The following is a 23,646-nucleotide window of genomic DNA, read 5'->3' as shown; positions in this document are numbered from 1 at the left end:
AACAATCAGGTCTAATAGTAAGTATGACCAAACCTATCTATCTCAACAAATTTCTCGTGTCTAGATCATTCTCGCTACGACTGTAAGAGCGCTTTTTTAGTGCAATTTACGTATCTGCGTCAATGATACATTTGAATAGGAGATTGCGTTACCACGCTCTCTAGACTGTATAGCGCTCATAGTTGCCTACTTATTTCGTTTTAATTACACAGCTGGCGAACGCAAAAAGTTCATCGAGCTCCACTCTGAGGGAACTTTTTGTATCGTCGAGTTTATTATGCTTGCAACGATTACTGGTATTAACATGGTACACGATTGCAAAAGACGTAAATTGATGAAAAAAAAAGAGGTAATGGACTTGTGTATGCGTCCTTGTGTACGAAAGGAGGAATCGACGCGGTATCTCGCACTTTGTAAAGACTAATGATCCTGCGGGTACTCGTCGTGCATCGAATTAGTATCTCGACGTGCTCGCTTCTTTTTATCCGCGATAATATCGGCATTCGTCTCGTCTCCAGGAGCTTTCCTCGGCTTAGTACTTGGCGAGTCTTTTAATTACTCGGTGACATTTCGATAACCCAGATCGAAGAGGCGGTAAACGGTAGTAAACGCACGGAGAAAAATAATTTTGCTCTTTTAGCAAAATCGTTGCTACTGCATATTCGTACACTGAGGGAAAAATTACCTTAAAATCAACAAATATTTCTTTAATGGGTGCCATTAACATATTTACTTAAATCTAAATCCTCTTTATTTAAATTAAATATTGTTTACATGATTTAAATAAACAATATTTGGTTTAAATAAAGAGAATTTAAATTTATAAATAAATATGTTAATGGCATCCACATCAAAGAAATATTTGTTGATTTTAATGTAATTTTTGCCTCAGTGTAGTGACATCAAAAAAATTTAGTTGACATAACTAATTTATTTACAAATTATTAGTTATCAGAGCAGAAGTAGTTTCGTTGTTAGGATAGAAAAAATTTATTGAGTATGTGTCCTAAGAATCACGTTAATTTGCTATTGATGCAAAATAATGTATCCTTAGCAAATTTATTTGCTATCGGAGCAAAACTGCAATTGCTTATATAAATCCATTATGGTTCTTATAGCAAAATAATTTGTAGATTACAGCAAATTATATCCAGCAAATAGTGATTAGTATTCTTAGCAAATCTCTTTGCTGTCCATATAATAACGAAAAGATTTTGCTAGGCCAGCAGAAAATTTGCTGGGTCAGTAAATTATTTTTCTCCGTGCATAGTTACTATACGAGCCATGTGGAATAATAATAATACAAGCTGTTAATAATGCCAATGCGGTGTCGACAACAATATGGAGGCGAATCACGTTCGCGAAGCTTGTCGCAGAGGTGATAATTTTCTATCAGGCGTCTCGTTAACGCGCGCGAGCATTCCTTGACGTAACCGGGCGCAATCGCGGTCGTTTACATCGCGCAATTTACAGGATGTCGTTTCCTCCTCGTCCTTACCGCGCCTCTCTCGTTTACCGTGCACTTTTATCGGCGCACCTCGAGACCCGCAGGTTGATGATAATCCACTCGAGTGGCGCCATCGCTGATTAACGACACCCACGCACTTTCCTCATCCGTCTCTCCGTCGATCCCGCTTTTTTCTCTGACTCCTCTCACCATTCAATAAATATGCACGGACTGTTTGGTTAGTTTGGACAGTGTGCAATTTGTTACTCGCAATTAGAGGAACAAGTCGAATAATGAGCCAGGCCGAAATTCGTGCTCTGATGTCGCGATCTTCTGACCACGCTTTACACTCGAACCAGCCAAAACTACACGAAGAAGACACTGATATTACTTGCCTAAATAATGGTTGCCGTAACAAAATATTAATGTTATTTTTTGTCTATGCATACTGGATGTTTGTAGTACCAGAGTCGAAATTTTTATTAGATTTTCAGCCTCACTGTTCCATTCAACATCTATTGATGCTATAGAAAGTGAAAAGGGAAATTTCAGACATTATCAGAATCAAAATAGGAGTCAGTTGTATCATTAGATCAACGTACTAAAAGATGGGCTAATAACAACCTAAGCACAGATGGGATAGTGCTATTTTAAAAAGTGCACGACTTTTTCATCGTCACTAATTTATTTTAAATATTAGTGTATAGAACCAAACCAAAATATTTAAAATAAATTAGTGACAATGAAAAAGTAGATTTTTTAAAATAATATTCAACCTGTGCTTAGGTTCTTATTGGCCAATCTTTTAGTACGTCGATTTAACATCTCAAAAAGAATTTCAATCAACATTAAGAATTTATATCATTAGAATTAAACTTACTTTGCTAACTTATTAGCTCCTACTGCATTGTAGAATTCAAGGTTTAGGGCCAAAATTTCGAACGTAACAAAATATTATAGTCGAAGGAACATAATTCAGTCGCGCGAAAAAGGGAGAAAGAAAAAGCACTTCCGACGTCAATATAATCCGTTTATTTTCTGGCCATGTCGCGTGATGTCCGTAAAGAACACGCCCGGTGGGCGTAGGACATCGGCTGGTCGTGATTAAAAGAGGCCATATCGCTCGGGCCGTCTTTTCATATTGTAATTCGTCGCGCGACGATCGCAAATCGCACGACTAAAGAAGATCCCGTTCTCTTTTTCTGTTTCAGGTGAGTGAAACCTCCGATTTCCATTTGAATCGCTGGTAGACTGGATTACCGCCATTTTTCTCAGGTGGAATCCTTTGTGCTGCGAATCCTGTCGTCTGGGTTCGTACAAAACACGTATTTACTAGCAAAGGATCACCGCGGTTGATCCGTGCGTACACGTTGCGGATCGATTTCTCGCGACGCGACGTCAATAATGAATCTCTGAAGAACTGCCTCGAAACGAGATAATCGAAAGAACGATTGAATAATTTCGCGCAAATAAGCTTTCAAAATATTTCGCGGTCGCCGAGTGTGAATTCCGTCTCGCTTCTGATTAGCGTGTTTTTCATACTGTCGAGGAAAAATTTCGTTTACTCGCATTTAGTAAATATTCGCGTGTCACTGAACCGCCGCACGATAAAATCAGATGAAATCTCGTCTTTCAAGGAAAGCCTTGAGATTTAAACCGATTTCGACGCCTTTTTTAATGAGAGCCAATGAAATTTCCAATTACTTCGTCGGGTCAGACTTTGTTTTCTGTTTCTCTTCTTCTATATTCAGACATATAAAGAAGATAAATTCAGAAAATTTGTTCAACCAAGTAATTCTAACAGCTTTAGAAGGTCAAGACTTGTTATTTCACACACACATACGAACAATAATTGATAAAAAAATTGAATAACGTAATAGTAATATGTGATTTAATCTTATTTAATTCAATAATTTTTATTTACTAAAATTTGAGTACTACTTTAATTAATCTCGTTTGTTAAGATAAATCAAATTTAATCGGATTATGTCAGTCTGATTTTTTTCAAGTCGATAATTAGGAATTGAATAATTAATTTCCACGACAATATCTATACCTGATGTTAAATCAGACGAGATATGAAGTGAGTTATCGACTGTTTGGTTGAAAAAGAATTTTTTTATCTTCTTTATGTCTGGTTTAGAAGAAAGGCAGCGCAAGGTAAAAATCTGATTCGACAAAGTTGTTTTAAATTTCATTAGCTTTCATTAAAAAAAAGAATCAATTCCAATTTCAAAACCGTAGCCTTTTTTGAGACGTGAAATCTCGTTTGACCCCACTATGCGCCGTTCGCCGTGTTGTCTGGTCATTGTAACGGTGCAGCGATCCCTAGTGCTGTCATGTATGCACAATAACGACAGGGGCAAGACGGGCATTCGACTCTCGCGACGCTTGCAAAGTCGCGATGACTCACGACGATGCACTCCGCATGCATCCGCGCCCCTTTGCAAGTGCACTCGATGCATTTCGCCTCGACGTGCTCGTCCACGAGCGTTTCTTTCCGCGTCTGGTGCCTCGAGTCGACGGCTGCCACTTAGTGCTCCTCACTACACGCGCAAATCCAATTTTCTATAGAAAATAAATTTGCGCCTCCGCAAATGAAAAGAAATCATATCTCGCGATAAGAAAGAAATAAAATAATATTCCGTTGATTAAAAAACCTTTCGCATCTACAACTTTACTGATATTTTTATCTAAGAGAAAGGCTAGCCTGTTCTCTTGTACTGAAAGAGAAAATGTCTAAGGCGTGGTTGCACCAACCTTATTTTGGCTTTAAGCGAAACTCAAACATATATCTATCCTTATCTTTCTTTCTGAAATAAAGACAGACGTATATTTAAGTCTCGCTTAAAACCAAAATAACGTTGGTGCAACCAGGCCTAAAAGATAAGATATATATTTATTTGTGGATACTGATATTATATCTACTTAAGTCTACATTCTTTTCTTTAATTAGAATATAAACGATTGCTTTCATGATAAGCTAAAATTTTGAGAAAGTGCACACGATAAAATATATTTTGTATTTGTACCGAAGCCGATTCGTGTGTAGGAATTTTTATCTTAAATCCTTAATTTAACATATTGTCGTTGTGTTACTTTGACTATTCATATTCATAGTTCCTCAGTGTTAAAATAACACGATAATGTCACAATAAGTTTGCACTTTTGTGTTAGTTTCCGATATATAATTTGCGTCGTTTGCTTACGTATTCACCTTTCATGGTTGAGTTAACAGAAAAATTAGAGCAGATAAATTAGGACACGTGCAATGTGTTAAATTTAACACAAAATTTGTTACAGTATCCAATATTTTATTTGAGAAATATTTTCTGTTGGCGCAAGCAAATATGTTATTAGTGTCCATCTAATAAATATTCCTCGTTTCGTAAATATTCTTTCTCGCAATTTACACACGCACGCACGCACACACACGCGCATGTACGAATCGTCGCCAAAACACGCGAGTAGATGCGCGCAGTCCACGCGAGTCTACTGACCCAGAGGTGTGACGGGGATCTGAGGGGGGCCCCCCCCCCCCTCTTCTTCTGTCGGGGGCCCGAGCGTGTTCGCGCGGCTGGAATTCCTTCGTGACTCATCGGCATTCGCCGAGGGGCCCTGGCCCCGCTATGGGAACCCGTGCCCCGCGTCTCGGTCGCGTTTCACGCACAAATGTCGCGTGAGTCACCGATCGAATTTCGGGGCTCCTTCGATCTCGCCTTTTAGCCTGCCCTCCTCTCTCTCTCTGCCCCCGCGCCCTTCCGACGGTGAAGTCCTCTTTTGGAAACCGTGATGCATCGTGATGCCGGCGAAGGGAACCGCCCCATTGCGCCCGGCAAGAAAGGCTGCCCTTGTTACATCGCTCGTTCTTTATTTTTCACTTTGCATGACGTGTTGTTCGACGTTATTGCGAAATATCCCGGGAATACCTTCGGCGTGCTTGCTCAAGTAATCGCGATGAACTACTTTTCGTCCCCGAACTATTTTCGCGACGACCAGCGGAGACACTTTTGTAAGATCCTCGATCACTCGTCACAAAGTCGACATCTGTATATTTGATTGTCAGAATAAAGGATACCGGAGAATAAAAGTCGTACACAAGGAGAATTTAAATTTATATTCATGATTACTTTTACTATGTCTTATAATTTTCATCATAGTGCCAGTCTATTTCCGGAGTACTAAAATTGTATTGTAATTTTTGCTACAATATTCTCTCTCCGTGTATCCTATTGATCCTGACGTGGACGAAGAATTTTGAAATTTTGAGTGAGGGAGAGGAGCTTACACTTTGAACCCTCGAGGTGTCTCTGAAAAGTGACGGAATTTCTCGCTCCTCGCGAGAATTAATCTCGCGTGCGATCGCGTTTCATGTCGCTAATTATGTGTCTACGTGCCTCTTTCCTCTGGAAGCTGGCGGCCGCGCGAGGTGATCGACCTTTTCGCCATGCTGGAGGCAGAAAAGGATGTCGAGTGACCGCACGCATTGCGTGCTCTTGATAACGCACAATGCGCCACGGGCACACGCCTCTCGGTATCGTAACGGGCGGCCTTGAACTTCCTGCTCGAATGATTCACGGGTCTTTCATTCACTCGCTCGGTCATTCAAGCTCGCCGATCGCGCCGAACAATTTAACGACGAGGAAAAACGGAGGGCGCGAAACAGTCCAGCTCCTCAGTTTCCCGGCGGATTCCGAGCCACGCCATCAAATCTTCGCGACACGTTCACGTTCGCGCAACGAAAGAAGAGACTCGGTTGGATTGATTGATAACAATATTAACAATCTGTCGTGCACGACTAACATAGTAACAATAATAACAGCACTTCGCTCGACGGAATATACTCGATTGATTAAGGGAGGTGACGAGACAGCTCACCACTTGGGAACATCAACGAGTCCAGCGCTCGAAGCCGTCGTAATGACTCACTCTGTTCACGTATTCAAAAGAATGCTGCTGATCCCCGCGATGATACGTAATCAGACGCGATTGACAGAACGCATGGTTATTTCGATGCGCGACTCGTGATCGTTTGTGCGACCGCGGCGGTTCGCCGATAATAAATATTTAAGCGGATGATTTCGCCGCGGCCGTGACATAATGTGTATTTTCAGTATTTGCATAATAGTCGCGACTGCGAATTTTTACGCATGACAGATAACAGTAAGGGAGGTGGCGGAGGGGGGGACAGGGCACGCCTATCGAGAGATGAATCACTCATCTCTCTTCTACGCGCTTGCCTCCTCAAGTATGCGAAGATACGCCGGAGGTATCGTCGTGACTCATCGACCTGACAACTCGTACGATCACCTGCGTGCAGGCATGAACCTGTTAAATTGACATTCTACAGCCGCTCGAAAATATTCGTAGCGAACACTGTTGAACGTGTGTCACCTCGCTCGTTATCGTCGTTATCGTGGCCGGACACTCAATAGTATATTAAGAGAAAAAATGTCTAATAAATAGTAAATATTTATTGACAGCATATCTTATACTAAATAAAATATTGTTCAGATAAGGAAATATACATTTAAAGCTTTGAGAAAACCTCAGTTTTTCGCGGAAGCAATTATTTGTTCTATTTAAGGTGTAAAAGAATTTAGATTTAAAGAGGTATTAATATTTCCACTAGATAAATGTTTACTAATTTTTAGATACTTTTTCTCTCACAATCAGTGTATCACACGAAAAAATACGAGTCAATCGGAAACGCAGTGTTAACCGCGATTAATTTAATGATCGCACATTAATTATCCTCGAATACTACGAGCGACACTTTTGATACGTAAAAAAATGATTAGTATATTTCTTAATATTATATAAGATTACGTTATATAATATTATACTATTAGGTATTATTCTAACATTTTTCCTTTTTGAATCAAGAGAGATATATTTACTTGAAACAAAGTACTCTCTTACTAGAAGAAGTTTCAATCAAGAACAAAACTACTCTATAGATAAAAGACGGAATTTAAATGGTTTAAGAATACTATGGGTAGAATAGTTTTCTTTAGAAAAGTTTTCTTTTGATTTTAGAAGAATTATCTTGAGGCCATAGAGAAGATAAGAAGTTTCCACTAAAGATAAGATTATATTTTTTCGGGTGTATTGTTTCTTAGCAAGATTCCTTACTGATAGTATTGTCTGATAAGGGTCAACGATCGACTGAAGATGTCTTTTCGGAAGTACCGATTGTTTTGATACCTACATATGTTGATATTTGTATGTGACTATGTCATTGCGACTTTAGCCGATTCGCGTGTTTTGTACGCAATTTACAATTCATTTACAATTCACGTCGGGTAATTAAAATATTTTTCCGTTCGTTGTATATTTAATCGATTTGTCGTCATGTTAATTAACACGCGTTTCTTCGAGTGACTCATGTCTATTCAAGTGTTAGTATCAGTGTTTTGTGCGACGAAGTAGCCAGAATCAGAATGCAGGTTCGGAAAGCCAGGACAGCGATGCATCGTACATTTCCAAGTTCAAATTATGTGTCATATTATTAGTTACCGATTTAAACAAACATCTAACGAACTCGCTGAGAATACAAAAATTTAAGGTTCAATTTAGGAATTTTTGAGACCAATTCTCCTCTAACTTCGTCAACTTCCAATCAGTCTCTCAACAATTTTCCGAAACTATAATCTTGCAGAGAATGCGGCAGAGAAGATCAATTTTTCGAAATTTCTATCGCTCCTCTCAATAAAACTTCGACTCGCGTTATTGTCCGAAAGTTTGAACGGCGGCGGAGTTGATCAAGTTTGCCAGGCAACGGAGTAATTAACGAAAACTGCGTAATGACTCACCCACGCTTCCCGTTGCTCGCGACATTCGCTCAAGTCGCGCTAACGAGCTTCACACGGAAGACAGATCATCCTTTTCCACGTAATGGCCGCCCGCGCCCCGTCGCGAATAGCGACGCGAACGAAAATATTATTCGCCTTCTCATGCGCGCGCGTCTGCCTTATCGCGCCTCGAAGAAAACCACGTGCATAAGTGCCGTCGATAACAGCCGTGAATCATAGTGCGAGCTTCACGACGAGATAGAGTTACGTGTGAGAGACTTGTTACGGAGAGATTCGCCCCGCATCGTTACGTCGTTGCTCGCGATTACACGTATCGTATCGCCTCGACCGGAGGAATCATTCTCGCGAAAGAGCGTCCGCGTTAAAGACCCGAGTCGACATTTGAAAATCCCACTTTCGGTCACGACATTCCACTTTAACCCTTTAAATCACGAATTTTTCTGCACAACCTTTCCCCTTGTTCAATCGATATCTGGGGGTTTTTGGAGTTGCTAATTACGAATTTCAAGTCAGTTTTAAAAAATTCAAGATGGCGGATCCAATATGGCGGACAACAATTTTAAAACTCCCTCGATTTCCGTGAAAATTAGTATCCGAGGGTTTTTGACGTCGCTGATCACGAATACGAAATCAGTTTTTTTGAAATTCAAACTATTCACAGACTCAACTTCATTCATTTACGGAAAGAAATACACTGAGAAAAAAATTTACTAAATTTCAAAAAACGTTTGTTTGGATAGTACTGTGAAGATATTTGTTTAAATTAAGTAATTATTTTCTAAAATTAAAGAGGCAAATTTATATTTAAAACTTCATTTAATTTTAGAAAATAATTACTTAATTTAAACAAATATCTGCACAGTGCTATCCATATACAGTACTATCCATATCCAGTACCATACATTTTTTGAAATTTATTAAATTTTTTTCTCAATATATAACTTATCCCGATTTTTAGTACTTCAGCTCGTCATATTGAGTTCGCTATCTTGAATTTTGAAATTTTTAAGATTGTCATCATCTATAGCTCAAAAAGCATCAACAAGCAATTTTTTTCATAGGTTTACTTTGCAATATTTTTGGCAAATGAATTTTTTTTAAAAAATACCATTTTCTTACATTAATTTATTTATGAATAATTAAATTTGCAAAATTTAATGTTCTATATAGATGATTTTGTTAGAGGGAAATCTAAGCTTCACAATGAATACACATTTACCGTCTCGAGATCTCTACAAATTAGTTGAAATTCGTAAAAACAGCTCTAAGAAAGGTGTATCATATATGATACACTATGACTTAAAAGGTTAAATTCTTTTAATTCTACCTAAACTACTTCGCGAGAAGTCTTTTTTGAAACTTATAGGTGGCATCCTGTGCGTTGTCTACCGATTTTGGGGCCGATTTTTCCAATCTCTTGATGAATCATCAAACAATTAAATCTTCAAATTCAATCAAACAATTAAGTCTTTATTTCTTCTTGAAATTAGACAAAGTGTTGATTAGCTTACCAAAGCGTTAAATGGAACAATTGAGGTCGAAAATGGGATGAAAGTATCGACTCGGATTCATTCTTACGCCGTGCGTTCCTTACGAGTAATTTTTGCACAGCCATTTCCGCGCGCGGTTCAGCAGACGTCGGGCTCGCCGGGCGGTGACTCGAGTTTCTTAGTTGCAGTGCCAGTTGCACCGTCGCGACCGGTCGATTGAAGTGCATCTCGATTTAGACACGTCGAGAGCGGCGTGCAGCTAGGAAGTTGATGCGCTTTCAAGTCTCGACGCACAGACGCGCGCGATGGTTAAATTAAACTTTCAAGAGAGGCCTCGGCGCGCGAACGCGTCCCGACGCAGTTATACCGACGCGCAATTATTGCGCATCCGTTCGCTTGTTTTCTCTCCGGAAGAAACGCGCAAATCGAGCAGCAACGCACTCGTGGGTAACAATGCGGCGAGCATACGAGCGACGATATAACGCAGATTTAGTTGTCTGCTTCGCGGCGTAATTTATCGCTCATTCATTATCGAAAGAGAAAGAAAGCCAACAAAAACAATCGTCGCTTTGTTGCTACCTAGAAGCTTGAGGAACGATGTGTCTATAAGAAAGGCTTGAATTTCAAACAGTGTTATATATTTTTTTAACTCTTCTTTGAACATATACACTGAAAAAAGAAATATCTAAAAATTAACAAATATTTTTTAGGTAGGTATCATTAATATGTTTACTTAAACCACAATTCTTTTCATTTAAACCGATATTGTTTACTCAATTTAAATGAAGAAAATTATGATTTAAGTAAATATGTTATAATGGCACTTATTTAAGAAATACTTATTAATTTTTAAATATTTTTTTAGTGTACACGGAGAGAATATCACAATTCTTTTTTTCATAAAAATCCTTTTCAATCTCACTATGTTTCTGAACATAGCAAATTTTGCTAGGATCATAGCAAATTGTTTAACAACACATTTAAGTTCCTGGAATATAGAAAAAACATAATGAAACGACAGCATAAGGAATCACCGCGGAATGCCGATCTTCATTCCTTGGTTACAGAATTTTACTACAAATTTCTCACTCCGTGTAGATTATCGCCTTTTTCAGTAAGGTATCAAGATTTCCGCACGCACAGGCGGAATCATAAGGATAATTTATTAAGAAATTCTGCGAGAACTATTTACATCTATTCTCTGTTCGCCGCGAAGAAAGTAAAATCCATTTTCGTTACGGACGCGCACACAATTCATGCACGGCGGGTGAATCGTAGATAATTGTCCGGCCGAGAATGGAAATTCTCGGGGCGGTAAACGCCTCGAGACCGATGGAAAAAGGAAAACCAGGTACGTCCCTGCTGCACAGAACGTCCCGAGTTATGCCTGGCATCCTAATAGAGCAGGCCTGCTTGCACCGATCTGAAGATCGGTGCAAGACAGGATAGAGGAGAAGTTCGACGCACCGGATGCTATGCGAAACATTCGGAGCGATCAGCACCAAAGCGGCCGTATCGAGTCGATATCTCTCGTGTTCTTTAATCTTTCACTTTGCTTCTCTCTCTCTTCTCTCTCTCTCTTCCTCGATCATGGCGACGGATATTTCGCCGCTTTCGTGCCATGTTTCGATCATGTTATCGTTCTCATGACTTAAAGTCGATTTTTCAATAGCAATTGAGAGAGTTCGACCAAGTTTCGCCCCCTTTCCTATAGGATTTTGTAGAACTTAGAATTCTAGTAAATGATACCTCGATTTGAAGCTTAGGACGAGTAAATTAGGAATATAAGAGCTCAGCTATACATACTAATTGTTTATTGAGATTGCAACCGTTTATCTCTCAAATGACTGCGAGAATAATATCGAGACTTTATATTCTGAACCCTTTAATACATCGTGTAACTAATCAGCTACAAACGATGAATCAATAATTATTCGGCTTTAATTTTTTCCGAAATTTTTTCCAAACATTTTTCTTTCTTTCTAATCTCTAATTAGTAGCTATTGTAATTTTTTCAATTCAAAATAAAAATTCATACATTTAATGATTAACTAGTCGTCAGAAAAATAGGGTCTGATGGACTTCACGCATTCCACTTGGAAAAGATAAACCAATGTATAATCTCTTCAGTTTTCAATTATCTTGATCCTGCTGAGGTCAGGTTTTGGAGATTTTTCGCCAAATCTCTCGTCTAAAATCGCCGTGCCATTTTTCGGGGAAGGAGCCATAAATCTATCGTTGGAAACTTTGGAAACATTGTGAGGTTATTTTAAACGTACGTGTATATTAACGACGCCTCACACTTCGGGTTCTCCAAGTTACCGAGATATATTGGCTGTTCTCCCTCGGTCCAAGAAATCGACGCGGCAGATCCCGCGGCAGAGAGTAGGGTAAGTCAATATTTCACGGAAGTCGCGAGCGTTCGGAGTCTATCTCGCGGATGAGTCGATTCTATTTTTGCGAAACCCACTTTCGCTTTCTCTCGCTCGCGCGTAACGTCTTCAGGCGTCTTCGCGTCAATTCTGCCGGACACAGAGCTCTTCCCGGTAAAGCGCCGCAATGCGCCTCATTGAGCAGTGTGGCGCGATTTACGACCTCCCAATGTCGTATCGAAAAGAAACGTGACATCCTTGACTCGAAAGTGAGTCACTTGACGGTGCCGCGGAAGTCGTCACACTTTAGTCGTCCTTCCCTCGAGTCCAAGTTCAGGGCTTCAGCTTCGTTGCGTTCTGAATGAACGCACGGTCTCGTACTCGTACTTCGAGTGCAATCGTCGCGATCAGATCCATGATCGTTGCCCAGTGAATACCAGCTGCCAGTGACATTGAGTGCGTTCAGGAGACACAACGGTTACACAACGGTTGAATAATTAATCAACGTAATTGATCTAAAGTTAGAGATCTAACAATAAGGACCAATAATCACTGACCGCTCACTGATCAGCTGTTTTCTGAACGCAGCCATTCACAATTGTAACATCAATGTTACAACTTGCCACTCGACGATGCGTAACACAACACTCGCGCTATATTGCATTTGCATAATGGAACAGAAAATTAGTGCATTGATATTTTATGTTGCTGACAGTTGATATTTACTGAGTAAACTTACGATAACACAAATTAGGACCAAATAAATCTTGCAAGAAGAAGAGAAAAAAATTATTAAATTAAATTATTTTTTTTTTTTTCATAAAATTGTAGCTATTAAATGGGTAAATTAATGGGGATATACAAGTATCATCATACAATTTTACCAAAACATAAGATTTCGAATGACGCGAAATGTAGAGCCAAACTTGTTCGCACTCTTTCCACGCAGCGGAGACTGGAACTAGTTGGCAAAACCGACTATTTCTACTGTTTTTTAACAAGTTACAGAATGAAGCAAGCGAGATTTTAAATGTCAATGATGCACGGAAAAAAAGGTTTGGTTGAATTAACCAAATATCTAGTCGAATATGAACGATCCAAAAATTCCGATTGAAGTAACCCGAATTCTGTTTAAGTTAACAAGATTTTTTATTGACTTAAACAGAATTCGGGTTACTTCAATCAGAATTTCTGGATCGTTCAGATATTCGACCAGATATTTAGTCAATTCAACCAAATTTTTTTTTTCCGTGTGTCTTTGAAATCGCTGCTTGCTTGATCTTGAGATGTAAGAATGATCGATTCTGCCAACTTAGCCCCGTAGCCGACTAGCCACTACATTCCCGAAATTTCCAACGCGACGTTTGCACGCGTGAATGACAGTCGTAGCGCGCGGTTGCATCACCGATGATGATGCACCTCGTTACATCGTACGTCCCCGCTTTCGCGAGCTGTGCTCCGTCCAATTCAGCGGCGCGACTCACGTGGACGCACGGTCACGATTACATCATCGTCGAATGAATGGACCAGTGGCTACTCGTTGTGGTAGCACCGGCTAATAAGAGGAAACGATCGCGCCGATGATGACGCTTTATATGGTGAGATGTTACGTCCCGCTATGTATCGGTGCGTATCGATTACGTCGCCCGACGGCGACACGTAAATGCGCAAACAGATGACATGTTGATTCCGCGCGCACAATTCCGAGTATCGCATGATTAACGAATCGCCGGCTGCTCGCGTTTAGCGATGCCGTGTCAGGAATCGCGAAAGCCGCCTCGATAAATTCGCGAGAAACATGCCCGTAAATTTTTCACGCAAATTTTCTCCGAGTCAGACCGAGATAAAAAGTATTTGAAAAACAAAATGGAAGAATATAAAATAAAATTAAAAAAAATAAGAAATATTTTTTTTTGGTGAGTACTAATAACGTATTTACAAAAATTACGAGCGTAAGTAAAACTTGCAAAATCATCAGTCGAGTTTAGTGAAATGAAAATAATGAAATGGAGTCGAAAGTAAATTCGGGAAAGCGTTCAAAGCGCCAGACATTCCGTACGAGTGAATGAGCGAGATGGTATTCGTCAGAAGAAATACTTGTGTCCCCAAGAGAGAGAGAGAGAGAGAGAGATGTACTAAGCTCATTTTTTAGTCTTGTTAGATCTGAATCGCGACTCTGAGAAGCGGTGGTACTCAGGAAGCTTCTTCGACGAAGCAGCTGCGCGATTGTCGGTATTTACACATCAAATGTACTTCTCTGTCTCACTCGAGAATACATCGCCCCACTTTACCTGCACGTGCGCGACTGAATCATCCGCACGTATGATTCTCAAAACACAGACCTGTTACCCGCGCCTATTACCTGCTATTAGAAGGCCCACCCCTCCATTCAGCGGTGTCTATTCGGGAAGATTTACGATTCCGTCGAGATGCCAGCGCGATGACGCGATCGCAACAATGGTCTCATTGATTTTTTCGGAACCCGAGCCAGCGAGATTCTTGCCAGATAGTCTTCCACGATTGTCACGACGTGAGAAGGTCGATGATGGAAACTTGGCGGTTATTTTAATTACATTTATGAGGCAAATATACAATCGAATTAATCATTGAATCTAAATTGTACAATGATGCAAATCCTGTTTTGTTATCGATGCAGCAAGAAATATGCTCAAGGTTACTCTCAGATTTTCATATTACCATTTTGCACGATCTGTTATTTTGAGCAAATTTTTATCTTTTTTTTCATACCTCTTTCGTGTTTCTATTTCGTTATTCCATATAATAAATACGCGTAAAAATAAATAAATAATACCATAAATGCGATCTTTACAAAATCGACTAATAAAGTTACTGTCAAATTTACGTACATCTGTCTGTCTTACATTAAAGACTGACTTATACATCAAATTCGTCTTATAATCTGAATTTTTCACGCAAGTTTCCTCCAGGTACACTGAGACAAAAAATATCTAAAGAACAAAATGAAAGAATAAAAAATAAAAAAGTGGTGTTTTCACCTAATAACATATTTACTTAAACCTAATTTTTTCGAGTAGAATAAACGATTGCTTTTACAAAAAGCCAAGAAATAAATTTTTTGAAGAAATATATTTATTGAAAAATATTTTTTTTCGGTGTAGCATAGTAGACTGTTTTTGAACTATTCTAATTTATGACGATGACTGTTCTGCTGGTCAAAAATTTTGTCACTTTGTCAATATGAGATTAATGTGGTGCCCCTCTCTCACAAATATCTGTGGAATTTGTCACTACTTCCGTCTCAGATGACAGCTCGCGTCACCAGCTGACCCTCCCTCTCTCCCTCTCTCTTTCCTTCCTTCCGAATACCTCAGTTATCTTCTCTTCCTCCAGTTCGTAAAGACCACAGCTGATACCCGACCACCACCTCTGTCTTTATCTCCACCTCCACTGTTGCCGCCGTCACGATGGCTTGTCTTCCTCGTCATCACTGTAAGGTCGTAATCGTCAGTAGACGCGCCGACTCCGTTGACAGCGGACGTGAATCATCGGGCTGCGTCGTTCATTCGATATCGGTGAAATCGCGCCGGATCGCGCGAGCTCGCGCAGTGAACGACGTTGCTTTTTCACCGGAGCGTTCTACCGAGGCAAGAAGTGTAGATTAACTTGTCGCGTCGGCTTTAGGACCGTGAAGTTTCAAGTCGCGCGGCGCGCTTTAAAGATAAATAGTGGATCAAAGAGACGAATTCTACCGTGGCAGGGATTAATCAGAATTGAATAATATTAATTAATATTAATTAACGCCGATAACAGTAATATCCGTCGCAAAATTGTCGTAATAACGCTGAGTCACTCCGTTGGGACACGCTGCCTCGCGTGCCGCGATAATCATGCAAAACTTGGCGTCTCATTGTCGCTGGGAAGGAAAAAAACAGACAGAAATTTCCCGAGATCCGTGAAGGAAAACGCGCCCGCGACGCGCACGTGTCTCGCTTACGGCGCCGATTGTTAATACGTGACTTCCTCGCAGAAATAAAGCGGACGTCTCGATTTCCGTCGCGTCCACTGCGCCAAGCCCCTGGACATTCGTAGCAACTGAACAATTTTTCACATTGTATTTTAATCTTTTTATTATATACACGCATATATATTTTTTTCTTAGATATAGATTCTTAGATAGATTCTTAGATAGAATATATATTATAATGTAAAACGAGTCGCGACGGATCATCGCGAATGGCCGAATGATCAAATTCGATAGATCAAATTCTCCGAGTCACTTGAGAGAACGTCTGCCACGTACGTTCGCTCACATTGCAGGAATTCCTCGTGCGTGAGCAGACTGCGTTATTTGAACAGCTGTTCGCACCGGGTTGTTGTTGCGCCAAAATTCGAACATCGAACCGATCGACACGATAGTTTTGCTCATCGCGAAGCGCGTCGACCCTCTCTCTCTCTTCTCTGCCTCCCCCGTCTTTTCCTATCTCTCCCTGTCTCTTCCTATCTTTTTTGTCTCTCCCTGTCTCTTCCTCTCTCTCTTTCTATCTATCCATCTTTCTTTCGTCGTGTCGGATTTCTTTTGAGAAAATTGTTTACGCGAGATCTGTGTAAGCGGGGCAATGCCTCCTGTTACACCTGTTACCTTCCGTCGCGTACTCTAAGACGAATGCGAGAAATCGCATATGTTCGATCGGGACACCGAAACTCAGTGGCGATAATCGTTCTTATCGGCAATTACGCACTAGTATTTCCCGGGCTGATAGAACACCATCGGTATCGCTGTTGAGATATACCGGACGGTTTATTTTCTTTTTCTTTTCCTTTTTTCTTTCATCTGAGAAACTCCGGCGTGAAATTACGGTGGATCGAGTGTACATCGGGGAGGTTAGATCGATAAGATGAACTATAAGACACCTTATCGCCGCTCGTTCCACTCTGTGTCAATAAATTACATCGCGGTGATATCTCGACGGAAGATCGTTCAGTATTAATCTCGTCGTCGTAGGAAACGTGTCTCGCGCCCACTCTTCGCGCACCTCGTTGTGTGTTTCTCCGTAATTCATGGGACTTTATTCCGCGTCATTGTTCCATCTTTACAACGTGTTCCATTTCAATTCCCAGGAAAGAGCGGCCGTTTAAGTAGACCGTGACAGTGAATGAGAGTACGGAAGACCCAAGTAAACCCATTGAAACTCGACGAGAGCGAACGTGAGCAATCGCGAGTCGAGTGTTGTCGCCGTCACGAACTTACCCGAGTGTGTCTCGGCTGCTCTCCTGAAAGTTACGACCGATTCATGAATGAGCGTCGACAGGGGATTGAACATGCTGCACAAGCATGGAAGCAAGTCGCATCACGGCGCCATGTATAAGGGCAGAGGCGCGTTCCTGAAATCCGTAAGTTCTCTCCGAGAGACTCACTCACTCATTCTCAGCGGTTCGCAAGCGGTTAAATTCGCGCCCTTACCAGTGTCCTTTTCTCACCTCGTTGCTCCTTGCTCAAGCCTCTTTGAGCACCGCTGTCGTCGGTGCACAGTTTACGTCGTAATCACAACGTCACACACGACGACGCGGCGCGACGCGGCGTGACGCGATGTGTACTTTATGCGTCACCGCGCGCGCGTTCGGGTCGCAGGCGAGATTCACGCCTCGTAATATCTAGCCGTGCGACTCTCGGCGCCACGTCACGATCCGTTACATTGGCGGACGAGACGTGTGACATCATCGTGCTAAAACGACAGACGATGTCACACCCGACGTATCGATCTCTTCGTCGTGTCGGTCGGAGGATCAAACTGCCCCGACACGCGCCGCGTGCACGTGCACGCGCCTCGCAAGCGAGCGAGCGAACGAGACTGGGTCAGGTCCTCTCCGCGTGATGACTAATCGTTGTTGATTGTTGTGATGACTGCCGACTTCGGCGTGCCCGCGATTTCAATCGATGCTCTTCGACGATCTCCGTGCGTTTCGCGAATCGCCCGTGGAAACGGAGATCTTCGCGGGTGGATCCTCGCGAACGATTCAAATCGAGACAGAATGTAGACGTGTGTTCTCTCGTAACGAGAGAAAATCTCGTTACGTGCGCCGGGAGTTCTCGTGATGAATAAATTAGGATGACTCATACGTAGCGAGACGTAACGTCGTGCCATTGCGATTTCCGCGTCGGAATCTATCTCTCCCTCCTCTATCTCTCTCTAATCATTTGTTAAATGGGAAAAGACTCTGTCTCTCGGTATCCAATCTAATATTATTAACAAAGATAAAATCTATATATCCAACAAAGATATGTGATACCGATAAAGAAAAGACCTACAATGAGAAAAAAGTGTATCTAAAAAGTAGTGAATATTTATTTAGTAGATACTAATAACATATTTACTCTCTTAAATCTAAATTCGTTTCTTTAAATAGGACAAAAGCTTACTTTGATGAGAAATTAAGGTTTTCTCAAGGTTCCAAAAAAATAATTTTTTCTTGAAAAATATTTTACACATTAGTATAAGTAAATATGTCATTAATACTCACCGAATTAAATATTCACTATTTCTTAGATATTTTTTTCTATCAGTGTGTAGGAGCCTCTACATGGATATATCAGTATAATTTAATAACAAATAGTTGAAACTATTGTGTTACTTGAAGAAATCAATATACATATATTTATTTATTTATTTATCTTTATCCCATAATAATAAATATTTAATAATAATATTATTTCATAATAATAAATATTGCTGATTAATAATAAATACAGGCTTGACGTCAACAGAGACACACAATGTCAGGTTGAGTCGCTTCTGATTGCTGATTACCCTAAGTACATTTGTGCGGAGGCTCTTATCTCTCGGCCGTTTTATCTCTACTCACTTGATTGAAGAGCTCTATGTGCGTGACTTTTCTCAAGAGAGGCTACAAGCTCCAAAAAATTCCAGGGACACTTGTTCTTGTGTCGTGATTACAGAATACACGCCAATCTTTCAGAATCAGCTCGGATTCATTTCTCCGATTTATCCCGCAAAAGTATTTCTGTGCATTACACGTCTATGTCGCGCGCTTCTCAAAGTGGCAATAATAACTCGACGATAATAACTCCACTTTATCGCGATTTGCCGTTATCAGTCGGCGCGATTGAATCGCGCGAGGACACGGCGCGGAAACGCCGGATGTAAATATATCGACTCGCTATTCTCAGCCGCGACGTCGTCTATACATTCGCCGAAATTTTTCTGCGATATCGCGCAATCACTAGCAATTAATTTCATCGCTCGCTCGCTCGCTCACTCGCTCGCAAAAGGAAGAGAGAGGAAATAGATTCCGCACGTTTCGTCCTTCGTAAGCGTGCGATTGTATCACCGATATTTTGGAGGAATTTCAATTAGTCATCCGCGCGAGCCTCTTGACTCACCCACTGTACCCCAAGAGCGAACCTTGTCGAATTGATTTCAAATAATTCACCCGACCTTCTCGGCCCGCGTGATCGGAGAAATCGACGAGATAGAAGAATTCTTTCTTTTCACGTGCACAAAACGACGCGAGAGTATTCCGAAACGTTACAAAAATATACGTAATCTTGTAAGACAGTTATTTCTTTCGATGATAAGAGAGCTGACCTGACATATTTATATCTTCGACGATATTGAGTCGCCTCACCGAGTCGTAATAACATGTTTTGGAATTAGTCACGTGATTTCTCAATTAGACAGCGAGGAGATTTGATTTTATCTTTGGAGCTTAAAATGAGGATAGGATATAAATGAAACGACACACGGCGTGATGGATCAATGCAGTTCTTTTTCTTTTTCCTCATTCGCGGCGCGAGGATTCCCACCGAGGCGAACGGAGATATCACCTACCGCGATAATCCGCGCGCTCCGATTTCCTTCGTCGCCGTAAATTCAGTATATCATGGAGAAATTGAGGAAAATTTCATTACTCGATGCTGAAGATCGATCGAGGTAAACGTGGTTATACAATTCCAGTTTCCCGCTGAAATAACGACGCGATGAAATAACTTTTCCAATTTCAATTCCAAAAAACATCGAAAATATCGAGTTCACTCAATTAACCCTTTCGCCGTCTCTAATAACAATCTTATTCATTTGAATAAACAGGTCTTTCGGTACATTAAAATATATCAGCTCTACTTATTAAACTTATTTTGAAAATACTAAAAAATTTCCGTACGAATATTAGTGTATTTAATAAAGCCAAAGTCCACTGAGAAGTTCAAAAAGAAATTGCACCTTTGTGAAACAATATTGGTAGCGAAAGAGTTGAGAGCCCTGAGGAGTCGCGCGACGTCCACGACACGTCCAGGAGTTCCCACCGCAGTATCACTCCACCAAAGCTGGCCTCCTTTATGCACGCATAACCGGTGAAACGTGCGCGTAGAAACACGTTCCTACTTCACGTCGTGCACAAGGCGCCTTTGTTTGAGACGTTACGTATAGTACTTATATACGTACCGGCGGGATTTCCCCATTCGCTTTTGCGTTTATTTCACAAATATTCACGCCCAACGACTAATGATATTTCTCTCAGACCGGCGACGACCGGCTCCCAAGACGTCGGTGAAGCGAGCGCGTCGTAAAAATCGCACGAAATATTAATCCAACGACGAGAACTCTCTCATCTGTCTCGAAGCCCGTCTCACACTTGAGGAGCTCTTAATCATTTTACACGAGTTCCTTCCCGATATTAAATACATTTCGTGATTTATAATTTTTACATAGATACACACACACACACACACACACACACACACGCGCGCGCGTCTCGTCACACTCCTCTACGAGCCATTACTCGTGAAAGGATTAAGGTCACCGCCGATGGCGTGAGTGCGACTTTATGCACTCGTGTGTGAGAGAGACGACGTCTTCGAATCGCCTCTTTGTGTCTGGCAAGAGCCGAGACGCCTACAGCTGTTGGCGATAGAGGCTCTCGATCGCTCCGAGGCAAACGGAGAAATATAACGTAGTTTTAGCAAGAAAATTGAAAGTTTGATATTTAGCGTCAAAAGGATAGGGACATTGCTGTTTCACTACGGTCTTTGGAAGGGCATAATTGTTCCATAATTGTTCAATAAATAGAGCTGTTCTGACTGCCAAAAGAGCTGTGTACTCAATTGAATAAAACTGTTATTAAAAGTGGCAAAAGGATTAATTTCGTGAGTGACTTGAAAACTCGGAAAAGTTTTTCTGTTTATTTAATTGCATAAAGTTGTGTTAAAGCTTGACCTACAACGTGTTCTTTGCTTCCTGTTTCTCTCTCGTTATTTCCTTCTGACTCAAACCTCAAGCCAGAAAAAGACAGAGAACAGGAAGCGAAGAGCATCGCTTTTCAGTCGGAATAACGACGTGACAAAATAAGAGAACTCTCGCGGGACCTTACGCCCGCCCGCCGTCCAAGCGGAACCTGCGCGATTCCGTTCGGTACGCGTCTTTAATTCCTCGATACCACTTATCGTATCTCGCAAGGATCGCTCCTCGAAAGTGCCGGCGATTGCTCAATCGTAACCGCCGCCAGCTGACGAGAGGATAACGAGCCGATCTCGAGCGAGAGCGAGCAATGCCGTTCTAAATGTTATTGCGAGGCAGGAAAAAGCCACTCGCGATACTATTTACGGCCGTCGTAAATCAAACGGCGCCGAAGAGCGCGCGTGGCCGCCGCGAAGCGACGACGAGAGAGGCGCATACCTACGTGTTCGTTCACTCGCCCGAACCATCGAGACGGTCTCGCGCCTATTTATTCAACGAGTCGACCGGCAAAATGGAAGGAAGGAAGGGAGGGAGAGAGATCCTCGAGATTCCAAGATTGCGAATCGAAGGCGCGCGAAGCTCGAAATTCGCGATCGCATTCGCGCGAGGAACTGGCTTCTGTCTCGAAAGATTTACTCGCGAGCATGATCTGGCTTTTTCACACAACATTACATTCGCAACCATCGAGACAGTCGGAGTTTGCACATGTGTCAAGGACTCTACTACGCGCGCAATGATCGCGTGCACCTCGAGGGTCTCGCGTTTTCCGAAATCGAAGATCTGCAACTTTCTCTCTCACGCATATATCGCGAGGTTTCCGGTTTCGCGACGCGTGCGCGTGCCCGAGGACACCCGGTATACTTTCGCCGAAATTCCGCGACGCGTTCGCCGCGACTGCGAGTTTTCTCGCGCTCACCTCGCCAGACTGCATTCCTCTCTTTGTGTCCCTCTTTTCCCGCAGACAGTCTGGGAGCGCGTGCTTCTCTCTCTCTCTCTCTCTCTCTCTCTTTCTCTTCCCCTCTCTCTCGCTCGCTCGCTCGCTCCTTATATCTTTCTCTTTCTTAATGCTGATTTACGATCAAGTTAACGCAAAGTTGAAAATCGGAATTACGACGAATGCGATACGTCGAGCTTCCGATACCTCAGGAAACCTGGCCTGAATTCTCCGACTGGTGTTTTATACACTGCGGCCCGAACAGGAGATAAGGGGGATCCGACATTCCTTTCGAGCATAAATCAGTCAAGGGCTGTCGCCTGTGTACCGTGTACAGTCCCGCTCGAAACAGCTCAGCGATCGTGATCATTATCTACTTTCTCTCCGATCCGAAAAGCACGCAACAAGGAAATAAAGTAAATCGAAGAATTGCATGGAAGTTTTTGTTAGGATGGAGTCATCAGCTCCCTTCTCAATTCGTTTCCGGAGAATTGCTTTTATTTGGAGAAACTCTCTTTACTATCCAATTACTCCTTTCTCAATTACATTTACGTCCGCCGACAGCGAAACGAAAAGGTCTATCGCGATGTCTGAAGTCTCGCGTTCGCGATCAATGAAAAGTGCGGCCTGGTAGGATGAATGAAGAATGGCGAGTTCCCCGTAAACTTTCTTTCGCAAGTGTCCCCCGTGGCAAAATACCACGATGGATACACTTTCAGCCAGCGAGCGAGAGAAGGCGAAAGAGCGAGCACGAATCTCTTACATAATATCGTAGCGACAGCGCTGGTAAAAAGCGTCTCTTCCCCACCGTCGTTCGGGGAATTGAGCATTTATCGTTGTCCCACTTGCCGGATCGGGGTTATGCGTGCGATTCCTCTTCATCCAGATCGAAAAATCCGTTTTTGCAGAATGCAGGCTTCTCGGAAGCGCGCGGTTAATTGGAACGTTCCTTTAATCCTCTCGATATATCGCTGTACTCTGTTCCATCTTATTTCAATGCGAGAAACTTTATCTTTCGTCCCGTGTGCATTAGATCAATCTTCAAATGTTGGTTACGTTTACACTCAACAAGAAACTTAACTAACACAACCAGAAATTACTTTCAATTACAACACAACTATAGAATTAACATTATACACTGCATGTTTAAGTCAGTTCTGCGATTTCACGAGTTAATTTCTACTTCCCGCCAAGTCTTGAAGGCAATTTCCCTCGATATTCAACTCAACTCGAACCTCAGTTCCCGTCACGGAGCGTGAAAATAAGGCTCGACAGTCTGCTACGTGTCCTTTCAGCCCCCAAATATCTCGTGCGTCCCTTTAAATCACGCCGTCCCTTTAAATCGCCACGTGCGC

The 23,646-nt window shown here is 41.7% G+C and overlaps 1 protein-coding gene across 4 annotated transcripts in view; it reads left to right on the top strand.

Annotated features, from left to right (window-relative positions):
* LOC116850102 (sterile alpha and TIR motif-containing protein 1) overlaps positions 1–23,646 on the top strand; it is a 56,125-nt gene that overhangs the window by 7,679 nt on the left and 24,800 nt on the right. For 2 of the 4 annotated variants that reach the window (XR_004379261.1, XM_032827981.1), the window contains exon 1: positions 15,783–17,497. The exons of 1 other annotated variant lie outside the window; for it this stretch is intronic. Coding sequence is in view for 2 of the 3 variants with exons in the window: in XM_032827981.1 (XP_032683872.1) it covers positions 17,402–17,497 (96 nt within the window). In the remaining variant the exon portion in view is untranslated. Of the gene's footprint in view, positions 1–15,782; positions 17,498–23,646 lie in introns of those variants that run through there. One more of the 4 variants, XM_032827982.1, reaches the window with a different exon arrangement.

This window comes from Odontomachus brunneus, unplaced genomic scaffold, assembly GCF_010583005.1.
Source record: "Odontomachus brunneus isolate Ranch 3 - 2012 unplaced genomic scaffold, Obru_v1 Obru_scaffold_134, whole genome shotgun sequence".
Taxonomy (NCBI): domain Eukaryota; kingdom Metazoa; phylum Arthropoda; class Insecta; order Hymenoptera; family Formicidae; genus Odontomachus; species Odontomachus brunneus.
Note: the sequence above shows the minus strand (reverse complement) of the source record. Positions and strands in the feature narration are given on the sequence as shown.